General features: G+C 38.0%; 6 protein-coding genes across 7 annotated transcripts in view; all 6 read left to right on the top strand.

The window, feature by feature from the left end:
• Positions 1–24,852, top strand: part of LOC124313778 — a 311,762-nt gene extending 286,910 nt beyond the window's left edge. The window contains exons 8-17 of the mRNA XM_046778589.1: positions 20,352–20,566; positions 20,654–20,839; positions 21,238–21,459; positions 21,531–21,605; positions 21,664–21,815; positions 22,506–22,677; positions 22,741–22,863; positions 23,014–24,164; positions 24,235–24,695; positions 24,760–24,852. Coding sequence (XP_046634545.1) covers positions 20,352–20,566; positions 20,654–20,839; positions 21,238–21,459; positions 21,531–21,605; positions 21,664–21,815; positions 22,506–22,677; positions 22,741–22,863; positions 23,014–23,046 — 1,178 coding nt within the window. The 3' untranslated portion in view covers positions 23,047–24,164; positions 24,235–24,695; positions 24,760–24,852. The remainder of the gene's footprint in view (positions 1–20,351; positions 20,567–20,653; positions 20,840–21,237; positions 21,460–21,530; positions 21,606–21,663; positions 21,816–22,505; positions 22,678–22,740; positions 22,864–23,013; positions 24,165–24,234; positions 24,696–24,759) is intronic.
• The window catches only part of LOC124313226 (syntaxin-18-like), a 38,697-nt gene that overhangs the window by 7,477 nt on the left and 5,433 nt on the right, over positions 1–25,787 (top strand). The window lies entirely within an intron of this gene.
• Positions 3,452–4,610, top strand: LOC124313344 (WD40 repeat-containing protein HOS15-like). The gene is made up of 5 exons (XM_046778227.1): positions 3,452–3,564; positions 3,646–3,785; positions 3,875–4,046; positions 4,108–4,221; positions 4,302–4,610. The coding sequence occupies exons 1-5, from the start codon at positions 3,484–3,486 to the stop codon at positions 4,464–4,466; spliced, it is 672 nt and encodes a 223-aa protein (XP_046634183.1). The 5' UTR covers positions 3,452–3,483; the 3' UTR covers positions 4,467–4,610.
• Positions 5,236–8,570, top strand: LOC124313201 (serine/threonine-protein kinase/endoribonuclease IRE1-like). 2 transcript variants are annotated; one of them, XM_046777996.1, is made up of 5 exons: positions 5,236–5,487; positions 5,556–6,025; positions 6,088–6,207; positions 7,951–8,169; positions 8,234–8,570. In XM_046777996.1, exons 1-4 carry the CDS (start codon positions 5,237–5,239, stop codon positions 7,956–7,958), a joined length of 849 nt encoding a protein of 282 aa, XP_046633952.1. In that variant the 5' UTR covers position 5,236; the 3' UTR covers positions 7,959–8,169; positions 8,234–8,570. The 2 variants fall into 2 exon arrangements, with proteins under 2 accessions (XP_046633952.1, XP_046633951.1); XM_046777995.1 differs by lacking the exons at positions 7,951–8,169; positions 8,234–8,570 and having other exon boundaries at positions 6,088–6,538.
• Positions 10,197–10,885, top strand: LOC124313501. The gene is made up of 3 exons (XM_046778460.1): positions 10,197–10,377; positions 10,554–10,609; positions 10,679–10,885. The coding sequence occupies exons 1-3, from the start codon at positions 10,257–10,259 to the stop codon at positions 10,844–10,846; spliced, it is 345 nt and encodes a 114-aa protein (XP_046634416.1). The 5' UTR covers positions 10,197–10,256; the 3' UTR covers positions 10,847–10,885.
• Positions 23,929–25,637, top strand: LOC124313777 (mitogen-activated protein kinase 5-like). Its single transcript, XM_046778588.1, has 3 exons — positions 23,929–24,164; positions 24,235–24,695; positions 24,760–25,637. The coding sequence occupies exons 1-3, from the start codon at positions 23,929–23,931 to the stop codon at positions 25,635–25,637; spliced, it is 1,575 nt and encodes a 524-aa protein (XP_046634544.1).

The raw sequence follows: 25,787 nt of genomic DNA, 5'->3' as shown, positions 1-25,787 counted from the left end.
TTTGTTTTTACGTTAATTGTTTACCCACAAAGTTGTGAAGCACAAAAAAAAAACAAGCCTGAACTGCGGTCGCGTTCAACAAATGCGTTGATTCAAAATGAACCCGGACTGAGTTGAAAAAAAGAAGTTGCAAAAGAAAAACAGTTGCAGTCAACCGCCTAGCTTACGAATAACCATACTCTAGGGATCAACGTCTCCCAATAGTCAAGTAGTAAGAATGTGGAGATCAATTTTGTCCTACCTTAAAGCCTGGGAAATCCACAGCCAGGCATCCACAGGTGCTCCATCCGCAGAATCCAACTGGCAACAGGCAGGATGAGAAAAAGGAGGTCCTCGTGAATACACCCACACTCACATGGGCATACACGAGGACATTTAAAGAAAGGGGAAGAAGAGATGAGTCACCCGGCATCGGTAGTTTCTCCAATCAAAAAGCTTTTTATCTAAATAACAAACGATAACAAATTAAAACAAAAAAAAATGGGATACAAAACAAAAGAACAGAAACAACAAGTAAGAAAAATCCAAAAAGTTGAAAATCAGACAGTGGGTAAAACCTAATTGTAAATCAAACAGGTGAATTGATGATACACTGCTTGCCGATGACAACACCAAACCAAGAAAACTGGCATTTCTTGTGGCTGGCTCAGGCCTCAAATCTGTGCACAAAGGAAAAGGGTTACCAGAGGTTACCAGAGGGACCTGCAACCGACGTTAAACTTGGTTTTCCGTTAAACTTGGTTTTCCTAGTAATGCCAATGCAACAGAGGATATTTAAAGGCAAGTGTTCTAGTGGTAGTCGTCGAGGAAGGTTCTCGTGTGTGCTGTGGTGTTGAATTTTGTTTTACTTATTAGTTATTAGGTGCGACTACTGAAACGCATGTCCGGATTGTGAAAAGTCTGGGATGGTGGACGTCAAGATAAGGTATGTCGGTGGTCCAACAATCATGTTCAAAAATGAAAAAATGACCACTAGGCAACGGCCAAAAGACAAAGAAATCGAAAAGTGAAAAGAGTCGAATAAACGGATTCAACCACAGAAACGCTTACCGACTTCGCCAATTTTCAAAGCAAAAAACTAAGTTTTGTATCGACGAGTATCATTTGGAACGAAGAATTGAGTCTTTTGGCTTCAGGAGGAACAGACCAGCGAGTCAAGGTATCGAGATGAATGTGTTTTTTTCTTTCTGGATTTTAGAAAATTATTATTGGTCAAGATTTCGAATTTTAAATAACTGATTTCTTAATTACAGATTTGGTCGTTGGGCAGTAACGATCCCGTTCGTGCGTTGGAGTTCGATTCCAATTGTAAAAGTTTGGTGTGGAGTTCTGAAATCAAGGACGAAACGACGAGAAAAACTTTTATTGCATGGTCAGATTGCTTTTTTTTTGTTCAGTGCTTCAATTAGAACTAGTAGTATATAGTAGTATACTAGTAGTAGTATAATACTATAAAGGTTCTTTTGAAGCTTTAAAAGTCTTAGAAAATAAGTTTTAATTTATATTCTAACAACAATTTTATTCTTTCTTTTCTTTTTTATCTTTCTTTCTTATATTCTTGAATCCAGCGGATTAGAAAATGGCGGCATAGTGATTTGGTATCCATTTGAAAGTGAAAATCAGACACGAGAACTTTCAGGACATGACCAGATTTATCAATTATTACCTTCACCCGACGGGCGCTATCTTGCCTCAACTGACTATTACAAGAAATTGATTATCTGGTCTACCAAGGTAAAAAGATTTTTGATAGACACAAGTTTAATAGCGAAAAATCCCAGTTTATTACGTAATGGATCAGCCTCGGTTTAGTGCATAGACGTCCTGCCGCGTCCAAAAATCTACTATTAAATTTTTTTCCCCGGAATTTTCATGCAATTTTCAGAGTTGGGAGTGCATATACATTTTACCCTCATCCGAGTTCATGAATCCGTACATGATGACATGGGACGTGGCCAGCTGCAAGTTAGCAATTTCAGAGAGAACAGGCCAGAAGCAGGTAATAGAAATAAATGAATTCTTATTTAACCAAAATCCCAATAAACTTTTTTTACACGCTATGTTTTCCTACTCTGCGATTCAAACAGTTCAAAATGATTGAATATGTCGTTGCCGAAAACTGCTGCGCCGTTTGCAAGAAAACTGCTCAAAATCTGAAGCGTTGCGCCCGCTGCAATTCCATCTTGTACTGCAGTAAGGAATGTCAGCGTTCACACTGGCCCCAACACAAACTTGTTTGCAATAAAAATGAATAAGTTTTGCCGAATTTCACAAGGAGAAGATTGAGCCCAATTTAGAAATTTTCTTGTCATCAGCTTTCATTTTTATTTCCGAAATTTGAATTCCGGAAATTACGTTTCTCACCCCCTTCTCCATCCCCCCAATTTCTAAGCTTTTTTGTTTTGTTCCATCCCCTCGCAGTGTAAACAATCAAGGTTACAATAAAGGGTTGTCGCTCTCGTGCTCTCCGCTTCACCCATGAATATCGGAAGTTCAAGTGTCACATCGGTGAAATTTTGTTAATTCGAACTACAAAGGACATTCTCTTTATCTGTCACGGTGCAATTCAAAAATCCATTCTGTATTTCTACAACACGTGTTTGTACCTGTTCGTCCCAAGACGAGATTAAATGGCAGAGTCTGTAAATTCAACAGGGAGAGGTGAAACGGAATTCGATTACAATTGCCCATCTTTTCGTTTGTTAACCAATGCCAACCCTAGGTTTGTTCAAAAACGTTGAGATCTCATTGACAAGCGAAATGGATGTGAGAAGTGCAAGTTTCCATCCAATCGATCCTGTTTTAGCTTGTGCATTGTTTAGTGGAGGGATCCTACTATTCAAGGGTTCCAAACATCCTACTTCTCTTTCAACTTGGAAACTGCAATGTCAATTTCGGTGTGAATATTCGGCGCTGTCCTTAAACTTTAATGTAAGTAATTCAAATTGGGTAGATGTATTTCTCTTTACCTAAACTGTTTGTTGGTATTTTTGCTGTGAAGAAGAGCGGGACTAAACTAGCTGGTGGATGCCCTGACGGAACTCTAATTGTTTGGTGTTCTCGGACTGGCCAGAAACGTTAGTAGACGATTGGATTTCCCCTTGACCGTTTGGAATCCATTCGATTTAAACGTTTTGGCCAGTTATAACAATGCGGTAAGGATGTCGACACAATCAGAATTCTATATCAATCCATTAATATATTATACACGCTATCCTATTTCATCTTCAGATGGACTGTAAAGTGGTAGTGATTTTCAATGCAGCTATCGGCCATTTCTATTTGCTCCAATCAAAAGAAAATGTCTGGTGCGTCGATTGGATTTCGCGAAACCGACTCGCTTGCAGTTACGACGTCGGCACGGTCGAAATTCACGAAATAGAACTCGGCTTTATCTCCACCAGCAATCTAGTCAAGAAACTCGTAGTGAGCACACATTTCACTTCACAGAACCAAGTGTTCCCTTTTCCAAAAAACAGGGGAATGAAATCTGACGTTTGGAGTATTGCCTGGAACGAACAGTTGCAACTTTTAGCCACCAGCTCACACGACGGTTGGGTCAAGGTATTCCCCGACACGCTAATAACGTTTAATTGTAGTTGGTAATGAAATTTGTTAAGTTTAAATTTTTGTTATTTTTCGCAGCTTTGGTCGATGGATAGTCAAGATCCTGTACACATGAGGCACTTCAGCTCGTTTTGTTGCCATTTGGTTTGGAGTCCAATGGAACTTTCATCGTCAAACAAGGATCCATTGGAAGGAGAAAGGGAACCTTATCTTGCGAGGTAAGCTTCACAGTATATAACCAAATTAATGGCATAATAGTTACGATATAAAATCCGTTTGCCATAATCGCGTTTTCAATTAAATCTAGCGGAATGGAGGACGGATCAATTTCGATATGGGCACCACTGGGGAAAAAGATGCGGCCGTTTTTATTATTGGATGGACATACAGAGCAGTTGCATCAAGTCTCGATTTCACCTAACGGACGCTATCTCGCATCGACGGATTACGACAGAAAACTCGTTATCTGGTCAACTAAGGTAAAATCATTTCGAATGTTTTTCAGCGATCAGATCAAATTTTCCTACATTTCGCATTTAGACATGGGACATTATCTACACCCTCCCACCATCAGGATGTCGATTTCCTTACACCATTTCATGGGACGCGACCAGTTCAAAGCTATGCATTACAGAAAAAACTGGTCTGAAACGGGTAAAGAAAACAATAATAATCAAAATAAATGTTACCGAATTAACCATACATGTTTCATGCAACACTTGTGCCATCAACAGTTCCTAACGATGGAATACGTCGCAGCTGAAAAACAATGTGCCAAATGTAAGAAAACTTCCCAGAATGTGAAGCGTTGCAGCCGCTGCCGTTCCGTCTACTATTGCAGCAAAAAATGTCAATATTCGCACTGGTCAAATCATAAAACAGTTTGCCAGAAAAAGTGAATTTCATGTGCGACTATTCAAACGGCCCGTCCTGCGAATCCCCCTTTTTGTTTAATGTAAGAAACGTGAAATTAACTTTGAGGTGAATGTCTCTAATTGTCAGTTTGTAAATTCGTCATGCATTTCAAAGTGACAGGACATAAAATTAAGACCAATAGGAAAATTGCCTGCCCAATAGAACAGGTAAAAATACGTCTGGCACAGGAGCTTAATCCACTGGTTGGGGGTTGCATACAATACGCGCAAGCACGCGCGCATATACGTAATGCGCATCGCGTAAGGATTCCGGCAGCTGGATCCATTTATTGTGACAAAAATCGGATAGATCATAAAAGCAATTTTGTCATGACATACAGTCCTAATCCAGCTCCCTTGCAAAATAAAACGAAAAAACCATGCTGCTAACTACAAAATCATGCATGTCAAGCTGAGCGCTAGATGGCTACGTATTAAAAAAAAAAACTTTAAAATAAAAAAATTTTGAACCAGTGTACATAGGAAAAGCCCAAGAGGAAAAAAAACAGTCGGGAATCAAGAAAAAAAAATTTTAGGGGTAGTTTCCAAATTTGACCGATAGATGGCGGTGGCGTTTTTTTTTAAATTTTTTATTATTATTTTTTTTTTTTTTGTGATGGATTCGGCGCGCCATAGTGTACTACGTCCTGCTCCGGGCTGCAATCTTATCGTTAGGGCGTTTGTGGCTAACCACTGATAAAATTTGATAACCAGTGTACCAGTAAAAAAAAATTCATGTCAGTCAATAGATATAGATGGCTAACGCAGTTACTCCGGTGTCGAATCGCTTTCCACATCAAATTCAATTTGATAGAAAAAAAGTGCTGGGTGAAGGGAATTCATCAGTTGTGTATAAAGGTTCTTACGAAAACCAAAATGTTGCCGTCAAGAGAATTGTGTTGAACCCGAGCATAAATGGCGATGATGAAAATTTCGAAGCCCGAATGAAACTGGACCACGAAAACGTTTTAAAACTTCTAGCAGTTGAAGAGGATCGTGATTTCAGGTCAAAACGCTCACACATTTCTTATCATATTCTCTATTGTATCTTTATTATCGTTGATCGTGTAACAGATATTTCGTACTGGAATTGTGCGACGCATCCCTTTCTCAATTCTTTGAAAAAAAATATAATGGACCACAGCTGCCGCCCGATGGAGAAGTGATGTACCAAATTGCTGATGGCCTGGAATATATCCACTCGCAAAAATTGGCCCATCGCAACATCAAACCTGAAAATATTCTGATATCCACCAAGAGCCAAATGAAGTTGGCTGATTTCGGTTTGAGCCAAAAAATCGAAAGTAAGTGTTACGTAACTGGACCGAAAGGGGTTCTTTTATGGAAGGCACCTGAACAGTTTCAAGCTGATCGCGAAGATATTGAAATTGAAATCGCACAAAAGAGTGACGTTTTCTCGTGTGGTTGCGTCTTTTTCGTTTTTCTCATGCGAAAAAACGACGGGATGCACCCGTTTGGCGACTTAGTCGACCATCTCCAGATTTACGCCAACATTCAAAAGGGGAATTCAATTAACATTAACAGTAAGTTCAACAATAGTTTTATGTTTTAAACTCCATTAAAACAGAATGAATTGATTTTCTAGAAGCAAAGGATAATCACCCCCTAGAGGGTGAACTCATTCAAAAAATGATTCAACGTGACCCGATAAAAAGAAAAACGTCAAAGGATGTGAAATACGAAATAGAAGTTATGCTTCCGAAACGTAACAGCAGTTTGGAACCTTTAACACTTGTTAACCCTTTTTGTAATCAAGGTGATCCTGCTTCCTCTCCCCAAACGTTTATTAATTATGAAAAGCATGGCGCAGAATCACAAGCAAAAACATTTTCAAATCATGATTGTGAAGTTGCAAATTGTCGAAGCGATTTCGTAGGTCTTTTCGCGACATTCACGGGGCTCTCCCCAACAAACAACAGTCAGTAGTGCAGGGCAAAAGTTTTCCCAACACCTGCGAAGCATCGAGATTCACGACGTTATTCTCTTTAGGCATTTAAATTTTGGTATCATCCCACTTTATTCGGACTTTATTTTATCTTGCGCAAAAAGATTAACGCGAATGAAACTGTTTTATGAATGAAACTTGAACTTCTCATTTACAATTTATACATCAAATTTTAACTGATTTGTCTCAACTGTCGTTTTCAATTTTTTTATATAATATAGATCCTCTCGTGAGTTCGTGTTAATTGAAAATGGACAATTCGTGAGACAATACTTGAACTTACTCCTTTGTGTCTAGTTCTTGAGCAATGAATGGAGTCACCTTGATCTTGTAGTCGCAGGAATGATTTTCTCTCAAACTAAATTAAGATTTCTGTATCTTTCTGCTCAAGATCAATCGCCGATAGAAAAGTTCTAACTGGAGTTGCAATTTCTTTCACATGGAGCCCATGAGCCATCACTTTAAATAACTTACAATGAACTCACGAGAGGATCTTGACTTAGGATTTAGACAAGACTTATTGGTCGTAGATCAAGTTGAAATAAACACCAAACCAAAAACGCGTTAAAGTGTTTCGAAATAAGATTTCACAAGTAAGAAAATTGACCAGTTGATAGAAAAAAAAATTATAAAGTCATGTATTAGAAAATTCGTTAAAAAGTTAATATTATTTAAAAATTTGTTTTATAGTATTAAAAATAACGCTGGATTTTATTATAAAAATTGGCAGAAACGGCGTTCCATAGATTGCAAGATATTTTTATATTAAGGTTCAGGTAAAAATCAAATTAAATGCGATTAAATGTGAACTCTCCATTTATAACCAATAATCGAATAAATAGCGCTAAAAGAAAAACAATGCAGCCTGTCAGATAATGGTATATAGATACAGCTGATATATAATGGTAGATACAGCAAAGTATTGCAGTATTTGAAATAACGTAATTTCAAATAAATATGGCACTGAGTATAGTGTTGTATACACTGCGTAGTGTAGTACACTGAGCCCCTCCCAGGAAGAAAAAGGGGTAGACCAAATGTTTTTAATAATCGATTTAATGAAAACCTCATCAACACATTTTAATTACATTTATTATTATTTTTATTATTATTATTTTTTAAATAATCATTTGTTCTAAAGTTTTCCCATTCAGAAATTTGCATTAATTGCATTGACCAGAAATCGTTAAAACCAACCAAGCCAGAAATCGCCATTTTTTTTTGTTATTTCAGCAGCAGAACACATAACAGTATATACATTATACATAGTTACATACTACAGCAGCCGTGCCGGTAGCTATTGTTTGCACTGGTAACATAATAAGCTTTACTCAAGTACGTTTAATTAATCGAAAGTTCTGTTACTTTTATTTTGTTAACATTTCAATGAATCATTTCACTGAAAAAATGGCGAAAGCAGTTTAGTTTGATAGAAGTCATACACGATTTCTTTGTTCACGCATTAAACATTCTTTGTTTATTTATTTATTTTTTATATTTCAGTGAATTAAAAATGGCGATATTTGAGATTGATAAAGGTAATATCCTTGGTGTAGGACAATCAGCATGTGTTTTCTCCGGAACTTTTAAGAGTAGAACAGTCGCCATTAAGAGGATTGTATTAACACCGTCGTTAACCGAAGACGAACTCAAGTCACAAAAGGAACTTGATCACAAGAACGTTCTATCAATTCTGGCAGTTTTAGACAATATTGATTTCAGGTACATTTCAGCTTTAATAACTCTTTTCACTTTCAGTTTAATTTAGTGATTCGTCTCGATAAAGGTGCATTTTACTTGAATTGTGCTCTGGATCTCTTTATCAAGTCATTACAAAAACTTTCAATGGAACACCGCTATTACCGTCCGATAGAGACGTCGTGTATCAAATTGCCGATGGTCTCGACTACGTGCATTCAAAAAACTTGGTCCACCTTGATATCAAACCTGAAAATATTCTGATTTCCATGAATGGCCAAATGAAGTTGGCTGATTTTGGATTGTGCATGAAAACTAATGAAAAAGGAATTTGCATTCTAAGAGGACCAGTTAGAGGGACTTACTCGTGGATGGCGCCAGAAGTATTCCCATCAAGAGACAGCTATAAGGATCAGTCCAAAGTATCAGACGAGGTATCAGCAAAGGCTGATGTTTTCTCTTTCGGTTGCGTCTGTTTCGTTTTTCTCACCCGAGAACATGGCGGGATACACTAGTGATGTTTCGTTAACGATAACGGATAACGTGAAAAGTCCGTTAACGGACCTTTTTTGGGGTTCGTTAACTTAACGGATAACGCTAACGTTTGGCATTTTTCAGACGTTATTTTCAGACGTTATTTTTGTTTTTAACAGCGCTGCCAAATATGAAATTTTTGGATTTTTCAAAATGAAATTTGTATTTTTTGCGCGCTTCCAACATTTTACTGTAGTAGGTTGACTATGAAAACGAATTTAAATAGCCAGTGACAGTGAGCAGTAGTCTTCTTAGCTTCTCTGAGGTTTTTTTTTGCTTTCAAAACGTGGCAAACGAAACTGTATAAGTAGAGTAGGGAAACAACTAGAATCAGAGTGTAAATCTTTAATGTCAGATTCAGACTCTGATGCTCCTGTTGACAGTGAATAAGCGTGGCATCTGCGATGTTAGAAGATCTCGAAAGAACATTTAATTTCATGACAGATTAAAGAGATCCTGATTTCGACTGCTCCTACCTTCTAGCCACTTCCCTCGACTGCATTGAAACTGAACTTTTAGACTACTTCCACTTTGCAAGTCATGAATTTGATCCTTCTAAGGATCCACCAGTTCAAGATGTGATCTCTTACTGGAAGGATTTGTCTGGTCGTTTCCCCTAATTATCCAAAATGGCCTATAATTTACTGGTTATACCAGTTTCTTCGGCATCATCTGAACGCGAATTTTCCATTGCCGGATGGCACTGTGTAGGACACAAAAATAGGACGGCGGAAGAAGTTTTGGCCGCAAAAGTCTTCCTCACTTGCAATAAGGATTTATTGAGGCCTTTACTTTTTTAGTTGGAACTAGTTTTTTTTCTTTTGTCTGTGCGTTTATTTAATCCGCAGTTTCTGTTTTTTTTTAGTTGATCATTGCTTCATTGTGACATTGTTCAACGCCAGCAGCAATTTCAATATAAGTAATCAAGACCGTGACTGATTTCAGTGATTTGATAGTGCAATTTTTTTATTAAATAACGGTAAAAATAACGTCGAATTTTCGTTAACGGAGACATTTTTAACGGCGTTAATTAACGGCGTTAACGAACGTGAAAAAATGAGACATCGTTAACTTAACGGATAACGCTAACGTTTAGAAAAAGCACTAACGAAACATCACTAGGATACACCCTTTTGGCGATTGGAATACCCCTCGTTTGAGGGCTCTAGTCCAATGCAATATTCGTGAAGGCAAGCAATCAAACGTAGAAGGTAATTTCATTTTATATTAATGATACCGGTATGATCTGTTACAGTTCTTATTAAGGAAATAATTTGATTTATTTCAGAGTTGAAAAATTACCCCTATGCTACTTTCATTCTCCCAATGATTGAAAAGGAACCGGAAAAACGAGGCTCTATCGAACAATTGAAGAATTATCTCAGAGATCCTGCCTCGTCATCTAGCATTCTTTCTAACATGAACACAATTACGTTCCATCAAGCTCACCAGGTACAAACACTCGCTCGTCCACATCATCTGGTTATAAAAAAAAAATACGAAATAGATATGTACGTCATTTATTATTAATTTAGGCCCAGGAACAACCTAATCCGTCCACTGAATCTCACGAGACGATGTTAAATAATGAAAAAACCACTAACCCAAAAGTTCCTCAGAAATGTGAAGTAGAATTAACAAGCCTTCAATCCCCTAAAGGTTCCAATGGTTTTTCTCGTAACAATCTAATGGAAGAAGGTAATGCTTCAAAAGTACATGCTAAAATTAACTTTTAATAGTCTTATTAATAATCTTATAAGCCACTTTTGGCATTATTAATCATCGGCATTATTATATCTTTATCGGTCAAGAATATCTCGTTAAATTTTTCACTTGGTATTAATTTTGGCTTATTTAAAAAAAAATTTATCTAGATACGACTGAAGCGGACAGCGATGGCAGTGCCACGTTTGACACAGTCCCAACCGAAGTATTCACTATACCTTTTCGTTAACTTACGAGAAAAATAAAGACTAAATATATTGGTTTTCTGTTATAGTCAAATGGAGAAGAGTCTCGAGAAATGGTTGGAAACGGTTTCAGCGGAACCAGCAAGGACTATATAGTGATCTATCTGGCTGCAGATCAACTCAACCGTCAGCCATCGGTTGGTCAAACCTCTGAACTGCAGAAAAAGATTGTAACTAAGGGCGATTACGAAGAATAGGATGAAGACGTCCCCAAAGTATTGCTCAATGTTTCAGACGAGCAATTCCAACTGTTCTTTTAGAATTTGAAAATTTCCGAAAACTCCAATTTTTTTTGCCATGAATTTGTCATCAATATTCCAACATGTTAACAATATCAAACTGACCACTGGCCACCACAATAACAGACGAGAAATATAAAAAGATTGCATTAATTAGGCTAATCGGCAACAAAACAAAATTGATTGACAGCGTTAGCTCTTCATAATCCTACTCAACTCGATTGATAAATGATTGACAGCCGACAAAGTTCACTGGAAAAGATTTGAACAACACCCTACATCCACGGTTTCCGAGCTATTTGGCACATATAACCCAGAGGGCAGATGCATGAAGAACTGGAAGGAGGGATCAACACGGCGACAAGGCAACGGCGAAATTGAATTGAGCAGACGAAAACAGCCAATGTAATCCATGAAAACGGCCATCCGTGAATCAACTTTGAACACATCCTATCAGCTTTACGTTAGGTTACATTCTTCCTCTCTAGTTGGCACGCTACGTCCCGTGAATAGGAAAAGAGCCCGTCAAGAGTTTACGGGCCTTACATGCTGATTCGGTTATCATCTCGTACTTATTCCACTGGTAACAAATAACCGCGATACTGACTGACGATACTAAATTCAATTTATCTCATCTCAGGCTGACGAAGGAGAATGGCTGCAGCAGAGTGCTCACCTAAATCTTTTTAACAAACGAAATTAAGAAAGTATGAAAGCAAAGATGAGCTCGGAAAAGATCATTCTGTCGCTTATTAGGCTAGTGTAGAACACAATCACGTTAACTTATTATTCACCAAAAATGTTTGAGGTTTCTCAATTCGAACTTTAGTTGGATACTACTCTGTACTGTGACTCTGTGAAACCGTGGGAACTGGATATCGCATAATCAACGTGATCAAACATGCGAGTATTGCATATTCTACGTTGCCATTCCCAACAATCGATGGCAAAATTTTAACAGACAGCGATCTGGGCAGTACCAAGAGCCAGAAAACCGAAAGCGGAAGCCCGATGTCAACAAATGAGGGTCGACGAGGATTTGCGGTAAGGTGTGCTTGGTTACGCCATAAGATATCAAAATGCCCACAGCATCTTATTCATTATTCGACTGAAATAAAACAGCAGCAGTAAAAGAAAGAGCCTGCCATGGCGGACAGCAAATCGGAGCATGTGTTTAACTGATAGTGATCCAGCACGTTTAAAAATATGAAAGTTTCGGGTCGGAAACAACGACCAAAAGGCAATTAAAAAAATGACAAGATTGAATCAAATGGAGAAGTGAAAGAGAAAAATAAACCGACTCATTACTTCAACAAATGACCTAAGACCAAAGATGAAATTTCAGTATACGGTATTTAGTGGACGGGAAAAGCTACAAACTTTTGAAATGAGTTGCTTTTAAATTCTCAGTTAAAAAATCCTACAAATTGTAAGAAAAAAAAAATCAACGTAGATGGCGGTAACACAGCTGCGCCCACGACCAGTTTTCTTGACTACGACTGTTGAAACGACTGAAAAATGATAAAGAGATAAATCGTACAACAGCGTTATCAACAAAAATTGTTACAATAAGCCAATAACCGATGGCAAACTTCCTAGCAGACTACTATATTCTGTCATTCTGTGTTACATTTTCTTCCTACGCTTTTGTTTTCATTCCTACTTCAGAAATCGCCATGTAATTTACGTGATTTCTCCTAACGTGTCATCTGAAACCGCGAAATTAGAATGGCTCAGCCTAAAAACTTTTCACTGTGCCAAAAAACTGCTATCAAGGGAACTGAAACGAGTTATCTGAGAAAAGATAGACTTGGGAAAGGGGCTTTCGGCATCGTTTTTCGTGGGTCTCAACAGGACAAAAAAGTAGCCGTCAAAAGACTCGAGTTAGACAGTTGAAGTCAAGTTGCAGATAAAACTTAAGCACGAAAATGTACTCAAAATTTTAGCAGTTGATGAAGACGATGACTACAGGTAATGTTTTCTAAGAAATTACACTGCCTTACGTTCCTTTCCATTTAAATACAATTATGCCATTAACAGATACATCGTACTGGAATTATGTGCGGGAACACTTGATGACGTTATCAACAAAAATTACAACGGTCCAGCGCTACCGCCGGATCAAGAAGTCCTGTACGAAATCACAAGAGGCCTTGATTTACGCAAGTGGTTCATTCAAAAATGTTTACAAAGGAAAATATACTGAAGGAGAAAGAGCCGGTGAAGACTGCGTTGGAAAATCCTTCATATCCGGTAGCGTTTTTTAAAAAAGATCCTTCTTTAAATCAGAACATGAAGTGGTGAGAAAAGCACTTGAAATCATTAACAACTTCAACAAGCAAAAAGTTATTAATCTAAATATCTGGCTAAACAAACCAGAGATCTGGACCTTTTTGTCCCAGGTTCAGAAAGAGAAGGTGAAAAAGTGTTATTTGAGCCCATGATTTCAAATTTCGAAAAATTCAACTCAAATACGGGATGGGCACAAGAAGAATCGTCTCCTTGGACTGATGTGATGCAGGCACTAAGTCACTACTCTTATCACTCAACTAATCGGCATTTGCTTCTTTGTGATCTCCAAGGTGGAGTGATCGAAAATGGCGCTGTCATAACTGATCCCATTATATCATGTCAACTTCCAAGGAATATGGACTAACAGACCTTAGCCGTGAAGGGATTTCTACTTTCTTCGCTAATCACACATGCAATAAATTTTGTGATTCGAAATGGATAATTCCGCACGATAAAAAAATATATTTAAAAAAACGGGAAGGTTCTTCAATGGAACTCTCTACAAAACTGACGTAACTGAAACTTGTCAACCAAATAACAAACCAAATTCCAGAAGAAGAATTTTCGAAAACACATTTATGGAGTAACTGAAACCCTAAAACGGGAACAAGTCAAGAAAAAATGAAGCTAGATGAATGTACTTCATTCTTCCTTTATTATGTGTCCAACAAACATTACTCTGTTCTAACTTGTTACTTCTAGACTGCAATTGTTGAAAGAAGAAAATGTAAATAAAAATAAAAGATGATGCAATTTGCTTACTATTCATTGCGAAAATGAGTACGCTAGTTTTATCACACCCATCAATCTGGAAGCTAGATTTCAAAGTCGAGCTTTAGTCATACAACCCCTCTTTGCAATTATTGATTTCAAGAGATTCCTTTTAAATTTTAGAGATTCCAAACACAGATTGGAAAAACTTTTTCTATTTTAACATGCCTGTCATAAAGAAACGCAAGAACTTAAAAAAACAATATTTAAAAAAATTCTGGTTGCCAAACACAACTAAAAAATGAATGAATTTGACTTACGTGGGCAGCAAATCCGGATAACATTTGGTGTCTAGAAGGTAATCCATCATCAATTAATGACTGGAATGGCGGCCAGAATGGCCAGAGTGTTTTCTATTCTGGTGGTGGAAATGTCTGGATGAGGCCCTGTAAGGATAAAAAATTGTTTAATGAACAAATATAAAGAGATAAACAAATGGTAATGAACCAGACACCGATACAAATTTGGATTGGCAATTGGAAAATGCAAAAAAACGTAAAACCCATTTGTACTAGGAGGAAAGATAATTTCTACGAATACATCAAGAAAGGAGACAATTCGCGGAATTCTGGAGGGAGGGGGGCTCATTTATGACGCGTATACATTATCCAAGGTAACGTAAGGTACGTAAGGTAACATTCCTAGTATTTTTCAGATTTCTAATGGTTTCTCTACTTCCATCTCACATCCTCCATCTCACACTCAGAGACGTTAGTCATCCAAAAGAGTTTGCGCAAATACGACGTGTTTCAGACGGTGCAAAACTAGTTGACAGTTTACAGTGGCGCAGCATTACAGTCAAACTTCACATCGCCCGTTTTTTTTTTTCAGTTATTAGTTATTACAACGTCGCTCTATTAACATTTAATTTGTTTACGAAGTTTCGTTCCCCACGAGAAAGAGCTAAGGTTGCCAACGAGATGGCCAAGGTTGAACATTTACTAGGCAAAGGTATATAGAATTTTAAGAAAACAAATTTGAACACAACATTTTTTATTAAACACCCCATTGTGTCCAGATTTCTTCAGAGAAGTTGAGGTCTCATTAACAAGCGGACTAGTTGTGAGAAGTTCAAATTTCCACCCAATTGAACCCGTTTTAGCCTGTGGATTGTTTAGTGGAGAAATTGTACTACTCAAGGGAACAAGTCATTGCACTCCTATTTCATCTTGGAAAATCGAACGTCGATTGCTGTGTGAAAGTTCAGTGCTGTCCTTAAAATGGAATGTAAGTAATTCTACCTGAATTTGTATATTTCCCCTTACCCAAAACTGATTGGCTATTGCAAAAAAATATAATTTTCGGATTATTAGACGAACGGGACTAAAATAGCAGCTGAATTCCCTGACGGCACAGCCGTTATTTGGAATTATCCAACTGGCGAGAAACGACTTTTAGTTCAAATAGACGACCGTTCAAATCATCCAGTTGTCGTTTGGAACCCACTCAACTGTAATGTATTTGCCAGTTTCTACAAATCGGTAAGTTTTCTAGAAGAAAAATTGAAAATTGTGTTCTAAAAGGATGCATTAAAAAGATGCACAGGATGTTAACGTTTTCCAATCAATATATATAGGCTGACTCTGAACGGGTTTTGCTTTGCGATGCATCCAACGACTCTTGTTACTCCTATGAGCTCAAATCGAAACAAAATGTTTCGTGTGTTGAATGGATTCACGCAACCAACTCATTTGCGGCTATGTTAAGGGAACGGCTGAAATTCACGAAATAGAACTAAGCGCTAAGTCAACCAGCAAATTAATCAAGAAACTTGTTGTGAGTGCACGAGTCTCGCACTCGTCAGACCCATACAGTTTGTCAGAAGGAGGTATGGGTTATAAGGTTTCGAGTATCGTCTGGAACGAAGAACTAAAACTTTTGGCCACCAGTTCAAAAGACAGTTGGATCAAGGTATGCCCCAAAATTTAAACGCTTAATGTGAAAAAATATATGTTTAACTCCTTCATTTTCAAATAATTGAACGCAGATATGGTCATTGGAAAAAGAGGATCCCATACGTATGATAGAATCCAGTTCTTCTTGTTGCCAATTGGTTTGGAGTTCAACGGAACTCCCATCCAGTGGAATCGTGCAAATAGCGACGGAAAAACCTTTTTTAGTCGGGTCAGATTTCATTCATCTCATATCCCATTATCCCAATTCGATTGTTTGATTTAAGATTACATAAGAGCTTTTTCTGATCTTTTTTCAGCGGGTTAGAGAACGGATCTATTTTAGTTTGGTCGCCAACGGAAAAGGAAATACAACCAAGTTTGTTTTTCGATGGACATTCCCACGAATTGTATCAAATCGCATTTTCGCCAAACGGACGCTTTCTCGCATCGACCGACTAAGAAGGAAAATTGGTTATCTGGTCAACCGAGGTAAAATTGAAGGTAAAATATATGACAGAATGGCTATCTTAATTTTATCGCAACGTTTATAGAATTGGGAGATGATCTACACATCATCACCGTCAGGGTTTCACCACCGGTGCACAATGTCTTGGGACTCGGCCAGTTCCAAATTGGCGATTTCAGAGGGATCTGGTCAGAAAGAGGTAACTGTTTAGTACTTGGCAAACAAAAAACTGCTATCTTTATGTAATTTAACGATCCTCTTGTCAATTAACAGTTAAAAATGATTGAATACGTCGTAGCTGAAGGCCGCTGTGCCAACTGCAAGAAAACCTCACCAAATCTGAAGCTTTGCAGCCGCTGTCTCTCCATTTCATATTGCAGCAAGGAATGCCAACTTTCGCACTGGTCAAATCATAAAACTGTGTGCCACAAAAAGTAATTTATTTCCACCTTAAATGAGTTCAAAATCGAATTGACAAAGCTCCTTCTCCAACCTTTTAGAAATATTGTGGGATTGAGAGAACCCTTAAACTGTTCTAATCTAGAGAAAGTCATCAGCTGCTTAATACAGACAAATGTTTAAAACATCCTTCGGTATCTGATCCTTCTTTAATTCCCTTACCAACAAAACCTGAAAAGTCTGGGAATGGCAGACGTAAAGATGAGGCATGTCAATGTTCTAACTAGCTTGTCCAGAAATGCCAAAATGACCACTAGGCAACGACCAAGAGACAAAGAAATCGAAAAGTGAAATGAGTCGAGTAAACGGATTCAACAACAGAAAAATGAATCCCCTCAATAATAGGTGAATGGCCTTCATCTCCAGCAAAGAGATAAATTACGAAAATTAAAATGACAAAAAAACGAAACGAGTGATACAGCTCTGAAAACCTGACGATTTTTTAAAATACTTCTTGGTATCTTAGAAAGAACATTTAGATTTTGACACCAATCGCCTCACTTTGCATCAGCACCAACAAGTTACAGTTAAATAAATATCGGGCGCCATATTTTTCGTACACGAGACTGCAGACAAAAGAATTTTTACCTCATCAGCACGTGTGGCGACCATCTTCCAGACCGGTTCTTCTGCAGTTGCAATTCGCCACCGAAAATGTTCGTCGCAGATTTCTCAGTTTCATCACAGTGCACAGTATAATTTGCAATGTCATATCACATTGCTCAACACATTTTAAAAGTTAGAACTGAGTTCTACGTACACGAACGTAGATAGTGATGATGGATGCACACTTCCGAACATGATGCAGTGAACTGGTGAAATGACGGTTCTCCACTTCTCCGGTTCTCCCCCTCGAATGGCTCTTTGTTCATGGCGCCAAAAGAATCCATGGCAACGAACTTGGCAAACAGACTGGTAGATGGCGGGATGGGTTCCACAACAAACTGACGTGGACGTCTGAAAAATAGAGCGGCTGTTGAGTGGAGGAAGATTTTTGCCAAGGTAAAATTGAACGTATTAAAACGCGTGATAGAATAGCTGTTCTATTTTATCTCAATGTTTTTAGAACTGGGAGATGATCTAAACTGTACCACCATCAGGGCACCGGTGGTGAAAACCACCGGTGCACAAGTCCAAACGCTCAAAATAAGCCTGCTCAAATAACACACAGAAAAAAAGTAGCCTAATAACCACCAAGTCAACACAAAAGTAATAAAATGATTTTTCACGAGAAGCAATGTAGACTCAACATGAAAGAAACTTCATGGAGTGCATATTCTGATGTCCGTAAAAAAAAATAGATATAAACTGACTGTCACTGCATGGTGCAAAACCCTCCCACAATCCCTCCGCCTAGTTGAAATTGTCATTGAGTGTATCACAAATTGTTACCTTTCAGCTTTCATCAGGCACCAACATGTTACATTTAACAAATAAAAGTCAGGCGCTATTTTTTCGTACACGAAAAAATCACGGCAGCTTCATGGCCTGTTGCATCATCGTCAACACGGCCGGCGGGATCTTGATGGACCATTGCGCTTCGATTTCCTCTGGTCTTACCTGAAAAAATGGTTCAGTAACTTTTGACTAAATAACAATTTTTTCTATCTCAAATTATTTTCTTTTTAAACAAATGATCGTTTTTCGATTAGCGACTGGCTGCTGGATGTCTCGTCTTTTTATCGCACTTAATACCGACCACAATACAACTTAATATTTAGAATTGACATAATCCGACACATTTAAATAATAACACACCGAGGAAAAAGACGCAATGATAACACATCAATCTATTGGATTAAGAGTTTAACAGAGGAGTCAACAGCCGGTAAAAAAAAAAATTGTTGTGAATTCAATCCCATTTAATAACTTTCAAATTGCGTAGCTTTTTGTTGCAACGCAGATAAAAACCATTATCATATAAATTTTTATTATTATATTATCAAATAAATGACCACATCACCTTCCGGTCGCTATCTGTGCTGATTGCGACGTGACACCATTTAATGCCAACCAAATGACGAAAATAAACGAAACTGAAAGCAAGTCCAATCCCGAAGCTTTAGCGTCATAGTGGGACTTTTGCTGCAATCTAAAAGTTTCTGTAAAGCCCTTCAAATTTCTGATCTCGAGTTTTTATCGTTTGTTCATCTTTACCTTGCCTTTAGTAGTTATTTGTCCGCATTGAACAACTGAATGTTTGTCAAATTTTCTCGAAATTTTCGGTTGAGCAAAAATTAATAACGGGGCTGCAACAGTTTAAAACAGTGGCATTTCGCAAACGGAATGGTGTGCTGACGTGTATGCCTATTTGTAGGCATTTCATCTAAAACGGAGGTAGGTCTAAATAAATAACTAAAACGGTAAACGGTAATTCTTTCGTCTAATGTTAACAAAAATTAATGTCCATAGCTCTACAAGAAGAAGAGTTCTTCATGAATTGGTTTTCGGCTTTGGTCTCTCCTCGTAAGTTTGTCGGAGAATGAATTTTTAAATAATTATATAATCACGTTATTGTATATTTTGTGCAGTGAGGTTCGAAGAAAAAAAAGAGAACGAACTCGGCAGGGGGGCGTTTGGGGTTGTGTACAGAGGAACGTTCAAAGGAAATGCAGTTGCTGTTAAAGTAATAGTGAAGGTGCATTTAGATGATGAAAAAAACAAAAAACGGGAAATCGAGGAACAACTCCGGTTGGACCACGAAAATGTCCTGAAACTTTTGCACGTCGATGACTCACGGGATAAAACGTAACGAAGTGGAATTTAATTTATTTTCATTCGAAATTTTCATTGACTCTGTCTGCTGATTTTTTGAATTCATTCGCAGGTACCTTGTGCTCGAGTTATGTGCCGGGACACTGACAGATTATTGCGATAAGAAATACAAGGGACCGGAATTGCCGCCAGATGCCAAAGTTTTATATCAAATCGCCAATGGATTGCACTACATCCACTCACGAAATTTAGTTCATCGCGACGTCAAACCGGACAACATTCTCATCTCAATGACGACCCCCGTCCAAATGAAATTGTCCGATTTCGGATTTGTCAAGAAAACAAGTCCTCGAGGGACATTTACGCAGCAGAGTGGATTAAAAGGAACTCTAATTTGGATGGCGCCCGAAATTTTGGAGCTTTTAAACCACAGTAGTGATAGCACGTCTGAGGAACTTCCGCGCGGATCAATCCAAAGCGACACATTCGCTGCGGGCTGCGCCTTTTTCTACTTCCTGACCCTTGGTAAACATCCGTTTGGCAGGAATTCTTTAACAATTCCGATAAACATCTTAAATAAAAATCCAATAGAGCTGAATCAACACGTACAAAGTAAGTATTTCATTAAGTATTTGCCATCATGATGGTATTTACAACATTTTTCTGATTACAGATCTTAAGCAAGGCGATGATCGTGCCCTATACGAACTGATCGGGGAAATGATAAACCCGATAGGGCAAAGAATTTCATTGCCCGAGGTTATCAAACAATTGACAGCAAAGTTATATGCATCACGTATTAATCCAATTTTTCTCTGATATTTTAAATAAAACTTCTATTTTGCAACTTTGTATATATTAACAGGTCAGTTCAAAAGAGTTGATCGATTAGTGCGTGAGAGTGGCGAAGATATCGTCTCCCGTTTCCACCCGAAGAAACCATTAATCGCCTGCGGCATTAAAAATGAAATTATTTTCTTTTCTGCAGAGAATTCGTCCATTCCTTTTTCTAATTGGAAAGAGGACGAAAAAAAGTTTCAAATTGGACATGAAAAAGGAATTACGGTGATAGAATGGAATGTAATAAGTTAATTATGAAGAGTTAATCATTAAGTTGCATTAAATGTTTGATTCCTCTCATCATTTATTATTTCATTGTTTGTTTAGGTGGACGGGACTCAATTGGCTGCCGCATTTCATAAAGATGTCATCGTGTGCTGGAGTTATCCAAGTGGCAAAATTCTCTTTCAAAAGAAATTAGACGAATGGATGGATCAAATCGAGTGGAATCCCTTCAGGCCAAACGTGTTCGCTACTTTTAAGTATGGAGTAGGTGCTGCTGCTTTTAGGGAAGTAAGTTGTTTCTTTATTTCTATTTTGTTTCCACCTGTCAGGGACACGTCATCTGATCTCCCTTCAAGTCCAACCTTTTGTCATGTTTAAAACCGCAACATTTTCTAATTCCATCTTCAAGCTACATCACACTTCACGTCGTTTTTATAAAATCATTTTTCTTTGACGCAATCTGGGAGCACCCCCTCCCTATCCTCTCCCCTTCGAAATCTAAACAAATAACCAATTTTGCCCTAGAAGGAAATGGCAAACCCCTCCCCCTATGTCAAATTTTTGTTACCCCCCCCCCCCCAGCGTGACGTATTAATGTGAACTCTTCTCATCCTCCCTTCTCTTACAATACCCACACCTCTTCCCCCAATTTTAACTTAACTTAACCAATTTTAACTTCTTTTTAGGTTGCAAAAAAAGTTTTCTTCTTCAATTCCCGCCCTGTCGACCAACGGCCATTTCATTTCTGCACAATCGAACTCGATAATTGGATCTGGAGTGTCCGGTGCATCTCTGCGAATCGAGTCGCTCTCGGCTTAATCGGAGACGGGAGAATTGAAATTTGGGAAATTGACGAGTCGACGACTTCCGCCAAAATTGTCAAACGACTCGAACATGAAGACGGGAAGGTGAGTTTTGTTTACCCATCCACATGTCATGGCACATTCTAAATAATTTATTCTCTTGTTATTTCATTAAGGGTGGGATAAAAGATATGGCATGGAACGAACGGACGGAATGTTTAGCCGCTTGTTCATCCGACGGATGGATGACGGTAAATTGTCGTTGGTCGTTGGAGTGGGCGTGTCATGTTGAACTTTTGTTTTTCGTAGATTTGGTCGATGGACAGAGACCAACCCATTCACGCCACAAAGGTTGATAGCACATGTTGGAGATTGGCTTGGCGTCCAAACGGGAAACAATCGGACGACGTGGGAGTGGACGCGGCCAGGAAATCGGCCGACAATTTCATTTTGGCTATTGGGTGAGTTGACCAACGGACGGATCAAAGTCTTTAAAAAATAGGATTGAACTAAGAGGATTGACTGGATCCACTTTTTGACATTTACCTCGAAGCGAATTCCTTGATTCTCAAGAATATGGATAGGGATAAATTCTAAGGGTATAATAGGAGGGCGAGTGGAGGCTTTCTTTTTTGTTTTGTTTTTTTCGCTTTCGCTCGTAAACATTTTTTCCCTTGGCATTGAAGGATTGGATTGTAGTTTCCCTTCTTTTTTCCCGCGGCAGGTTTATCAATCAACCGACGGGGTTTTGTTAAAAAATAGGATTGAACTAAGAGTATTACATCATATTGATATCCCCCCCCCCTCCTCAATAAAATACGAATGGAGAATGGAGGCAAGAAGACATGCACTTTCGAGCGCAAACAATGCAAAAATTTAAAAAATTTCAATTTCATTTGATTTTTTAAAATTTAAAACCAATGGCAAAATTTCCCGAATTTTTGCAATTTTTTTTTTAATTTTTTAGCACATTTTTTTTGCGGATGCAAATCCCTTGGCTTTGGGACTAGCTAAAGATAAAGGATAACTCAAGTTAAAGAGAAAAAGAACTATAGAAAGTACTAGAAGGAAAAAGTTTAATTTTTTAAGCGGCAGGAATGGACGTGGAGGAAGGGGAGCAATTCGCATTTCTGATTTTCATTTTCATTCAGTGGATTGTTCGAGGGGCGGATTGTCATTTGGACTCCGCTGGCAAAGGAAAAGACGAGATTTCTCAAGCAACATTCAAGTTATGTAGATTGGCTGTCGTTTTCACCCGACGGGCGGTTTCTCGCATCAGCGGAGACAATTGGATTCTCTTATCCGATCATCTGGGCAACTGAGGTAAACAAAAAAAAAGGAACGGATAAATTATAAAACAATGAATTATATTCAACGTTATTTCAGAATTGGAAACCCGTTTACATCGGATTAGAAGTATATGAATTTGAAAAACATTTCTCTTGGTTGTATTCGTCTACGGATGTCCCTGACTACAAATTAACATTCCCCTCAAAGGACGATGGCCAGGTATATAAACGGGATATTCTCTTTTTAAAAAGGCATATTATAACAATGATGGCCACGAGCATATTTCTCTATTTTCAAATAACGCCTTATATATTAGTTAATGCACCCTTCAGTTTATTCTTATGTTATAACCACATCTCATATAATTAGGTTGTTGTCGTGGAACACGTCGACGAACAGTAAGAAATTCCAAGCCAAGATTGAAGATCACGAGAGGGAGATGAGAATTACGAAATGAAAAGAAACTGGTGACGAATATTCAATCAGATCACCCAACCCAAAAGACTCCAAATGTACGGGAATGGATTCTTTTTATAACTAACGCAAACCTAATTCGTGCTATAAAAAATCACCGACTGTTCACGACTGTTGCCCTCGAGTAGCCCTCACTTTAAGTTTGCAGCTTCTTATAATATGCCTGATAGTCCACGAAACGTTTGGGTCGTTTGGAGATTGGTTAAAATGTTTCATTGGAAGCTTCGAGTTTTATCAAGAAATAAAAGCGACAACGACCGGAGCACATCCGAATTACATTTTGAATTACCACACGAATAACTATGAAATTTATGTTCGGGACCTTTTTGGGGGTGGAAAACAAATCAAACCATTTCTTTACTAAACGCATGCATTAAAGGACAAACGAAGCAGTTAGATGCAAAGTCGCTAATACTCAAACTCTCCGAATAATTAAAAAATAACGACGATTCTTTTCGGGTTGCAGCAGGAGAGAAATAATTTACAGGGAATTTGATTGCAAAGAAACTTGATAATGTCAGTCCGATCCAAACAATATGGAAGGAACTGACTGATGTGATATAAAAAAAACATGAGCTAAATGATGATTTTACGTGGACGACGATTTTGGATAAGAAAGAAACCTCCAAAAATATCAGAAAATTTTAGATTTTAGACCATGTCAAAATAGTGATGAGACATCTATATCTGATTTGTTATCAGTCATATAATAATCAACATGATAGCGCAGCCTTGCTTTTCTACATCGCTACAGAATGTTGTTGACGATTTCTAACGTATTCATTCTTTGTGGTGAAGAGTTACTAATACATGGCGGCCTATAACAAAATTGGTGACACCGGAATCCAATACGCTAAAGAAGAAGTGCTCGGCAGAGGCACATTTGGTATTGTCTATCTTGGTATTTTCAACGAAGAAAAAATTGCAGTCAAGAAAATCTTATTAAACCTATCGGAAAAAGAAGGGCGCGAAGTCGACTTACAAAAAAACCTTAGTCACGAAAATGTTCTAAAAATTTGCAGAGTTGTAGAAGACGATGACTTCAGGTATTTAATTTACGCTTGTATAATGTGCATAACAAAAGAGACATTCTTTTTCAAACAAATTTTCCCCAAGATACATCGTACTGGAACTGTGTGCAGGAACACTAAGTGAGGTGATTGAAAATTCGTACAAAGGACCCGCCCTGCCATCTGATCAAATGGTTTTATACCAAATCGCCGATGGCCTTGACTACATCCACTCGAATAAACTGATCCACCGGGACATTAAACCTGAAAACATTTTGATTTCCATGGCAGGCAAAATGAAATTGTCAGATTTCGGTTTGAGCAAACAGATCAGCACTCGAGGGACGTGTTCCATGAGTGGAATAAAAGGAACCCTTTTATGGATGGCACCGGAATTTTTTGAAAATAACGAGAAAGCAACTCCGAAATGTGATATTTTCCCGTGCGGTTGCGTCTTTTTTGTTTTCCTCACTCGCGAAAATGGTTGGATCCATCCCTTTGGCGATACTAACGATCCTTTGCAGATACAGTTCAACATTCGAGAGGGTAAACCAGTTAACATCGAGAGTAAGTCTATTATTTTTTTCAGCTGTGAATTGAAACTGATGTACAAATTTTACTTTATTGTCAGAGTTAAATTCTAATCAGTATGCGCTTTTCTTTGTTCGCAAAATGATTGAACGAGATCCGTCAAAAAGAATATCTCTTCAGATGGTTAAAAACGAGCTAAGGACTATTATTTTCGATTTCCCTCAATTAACTAATAATTATACAAAAGAAATAGAAACTACAGAAGAAACCAAGATAGAAATTTACGAACCAGTTTTCGCAAGTGGATCATTCAAAAAAGTCCGAAAAGGAAAGTATGTTGAAGGAGAAAGAACTGGTGAAGACTGCGTTGGCAAAACCTTTATATCTGGCAGCGTTTTTGAAGATTCCTACTTTCAAGAAGAACTCAAAGTGGTGGAAAAAGCACTGGAAATCATCAACAACTTCAACAAGCAAAAAGTTATTCACCAAATTATATGGCTCAACAAACCAAAGATCTGTACCGGTGAACCGGGTTCAAACGGAGAAGGTAAAAAAATGTTAGTTGAGCCCATGATTTCAAATTTCGAAAAGTTTAATTCAAATACGGGATGGACTCCTGAAGAATCGTCTCCTCGTAGTGATGTGATGCAATCTCTAAGTCACTACTCATATCACTCAACTAATCGGCATTTGCTCCTTTGCGATCTCCAAGGTGGAGTGATCGAAAATGGCACTGTCATAACTGATCCCATTATCATGTCAAGTACCAGGGAATTTGGACCAACTGACCTCGGTGACAAAGGGATTTCTACCTTCTTTGCTAACCACACATGCAATCAATTTTGTGATTCAAAATGGATGATTCCAAACGATAAAAAAAAATATTACGAGAAGCGGAAAGGTTCTTCAATGGATCTCGGTAAAAAACTGACGAAACTGAAACTTGTCAATCAAACTCCAGGAGAAATGATTTTCTGAAAACGGAGTGAGTAAATGAAACACTAAAACGAGAACAAGCCAAGAAAATATGAAGCTGTAGAAATGAACTTCATTCTTCCTTTCTTGTATCTCCAACTATACATTACTTTGTGCTATCCTGCTGTTATTACATCTAGGCTGCAGTTATTC

Source organism: Daphnia pulicaria, chromosome 9 (assembly GCF_021234035.1).
Source record: "Daphnia pulicaria isolate SC F1-1A chromosome 9, SC_F0-13Bv2, whole genome shotgun sequence".
In the NCBI taxonomy this organism is placed as follows: Eukaryota; Metazoa; Arthropoda; class Branchiopoda; order Diplostraca; family Daphniidae; genus Daphnia; species Daphnia pulicaria.
Note: the sequence above shows the minus strand (reverse complement) of the source record. Positions and strands in the feature narration are given on the sequence as shown.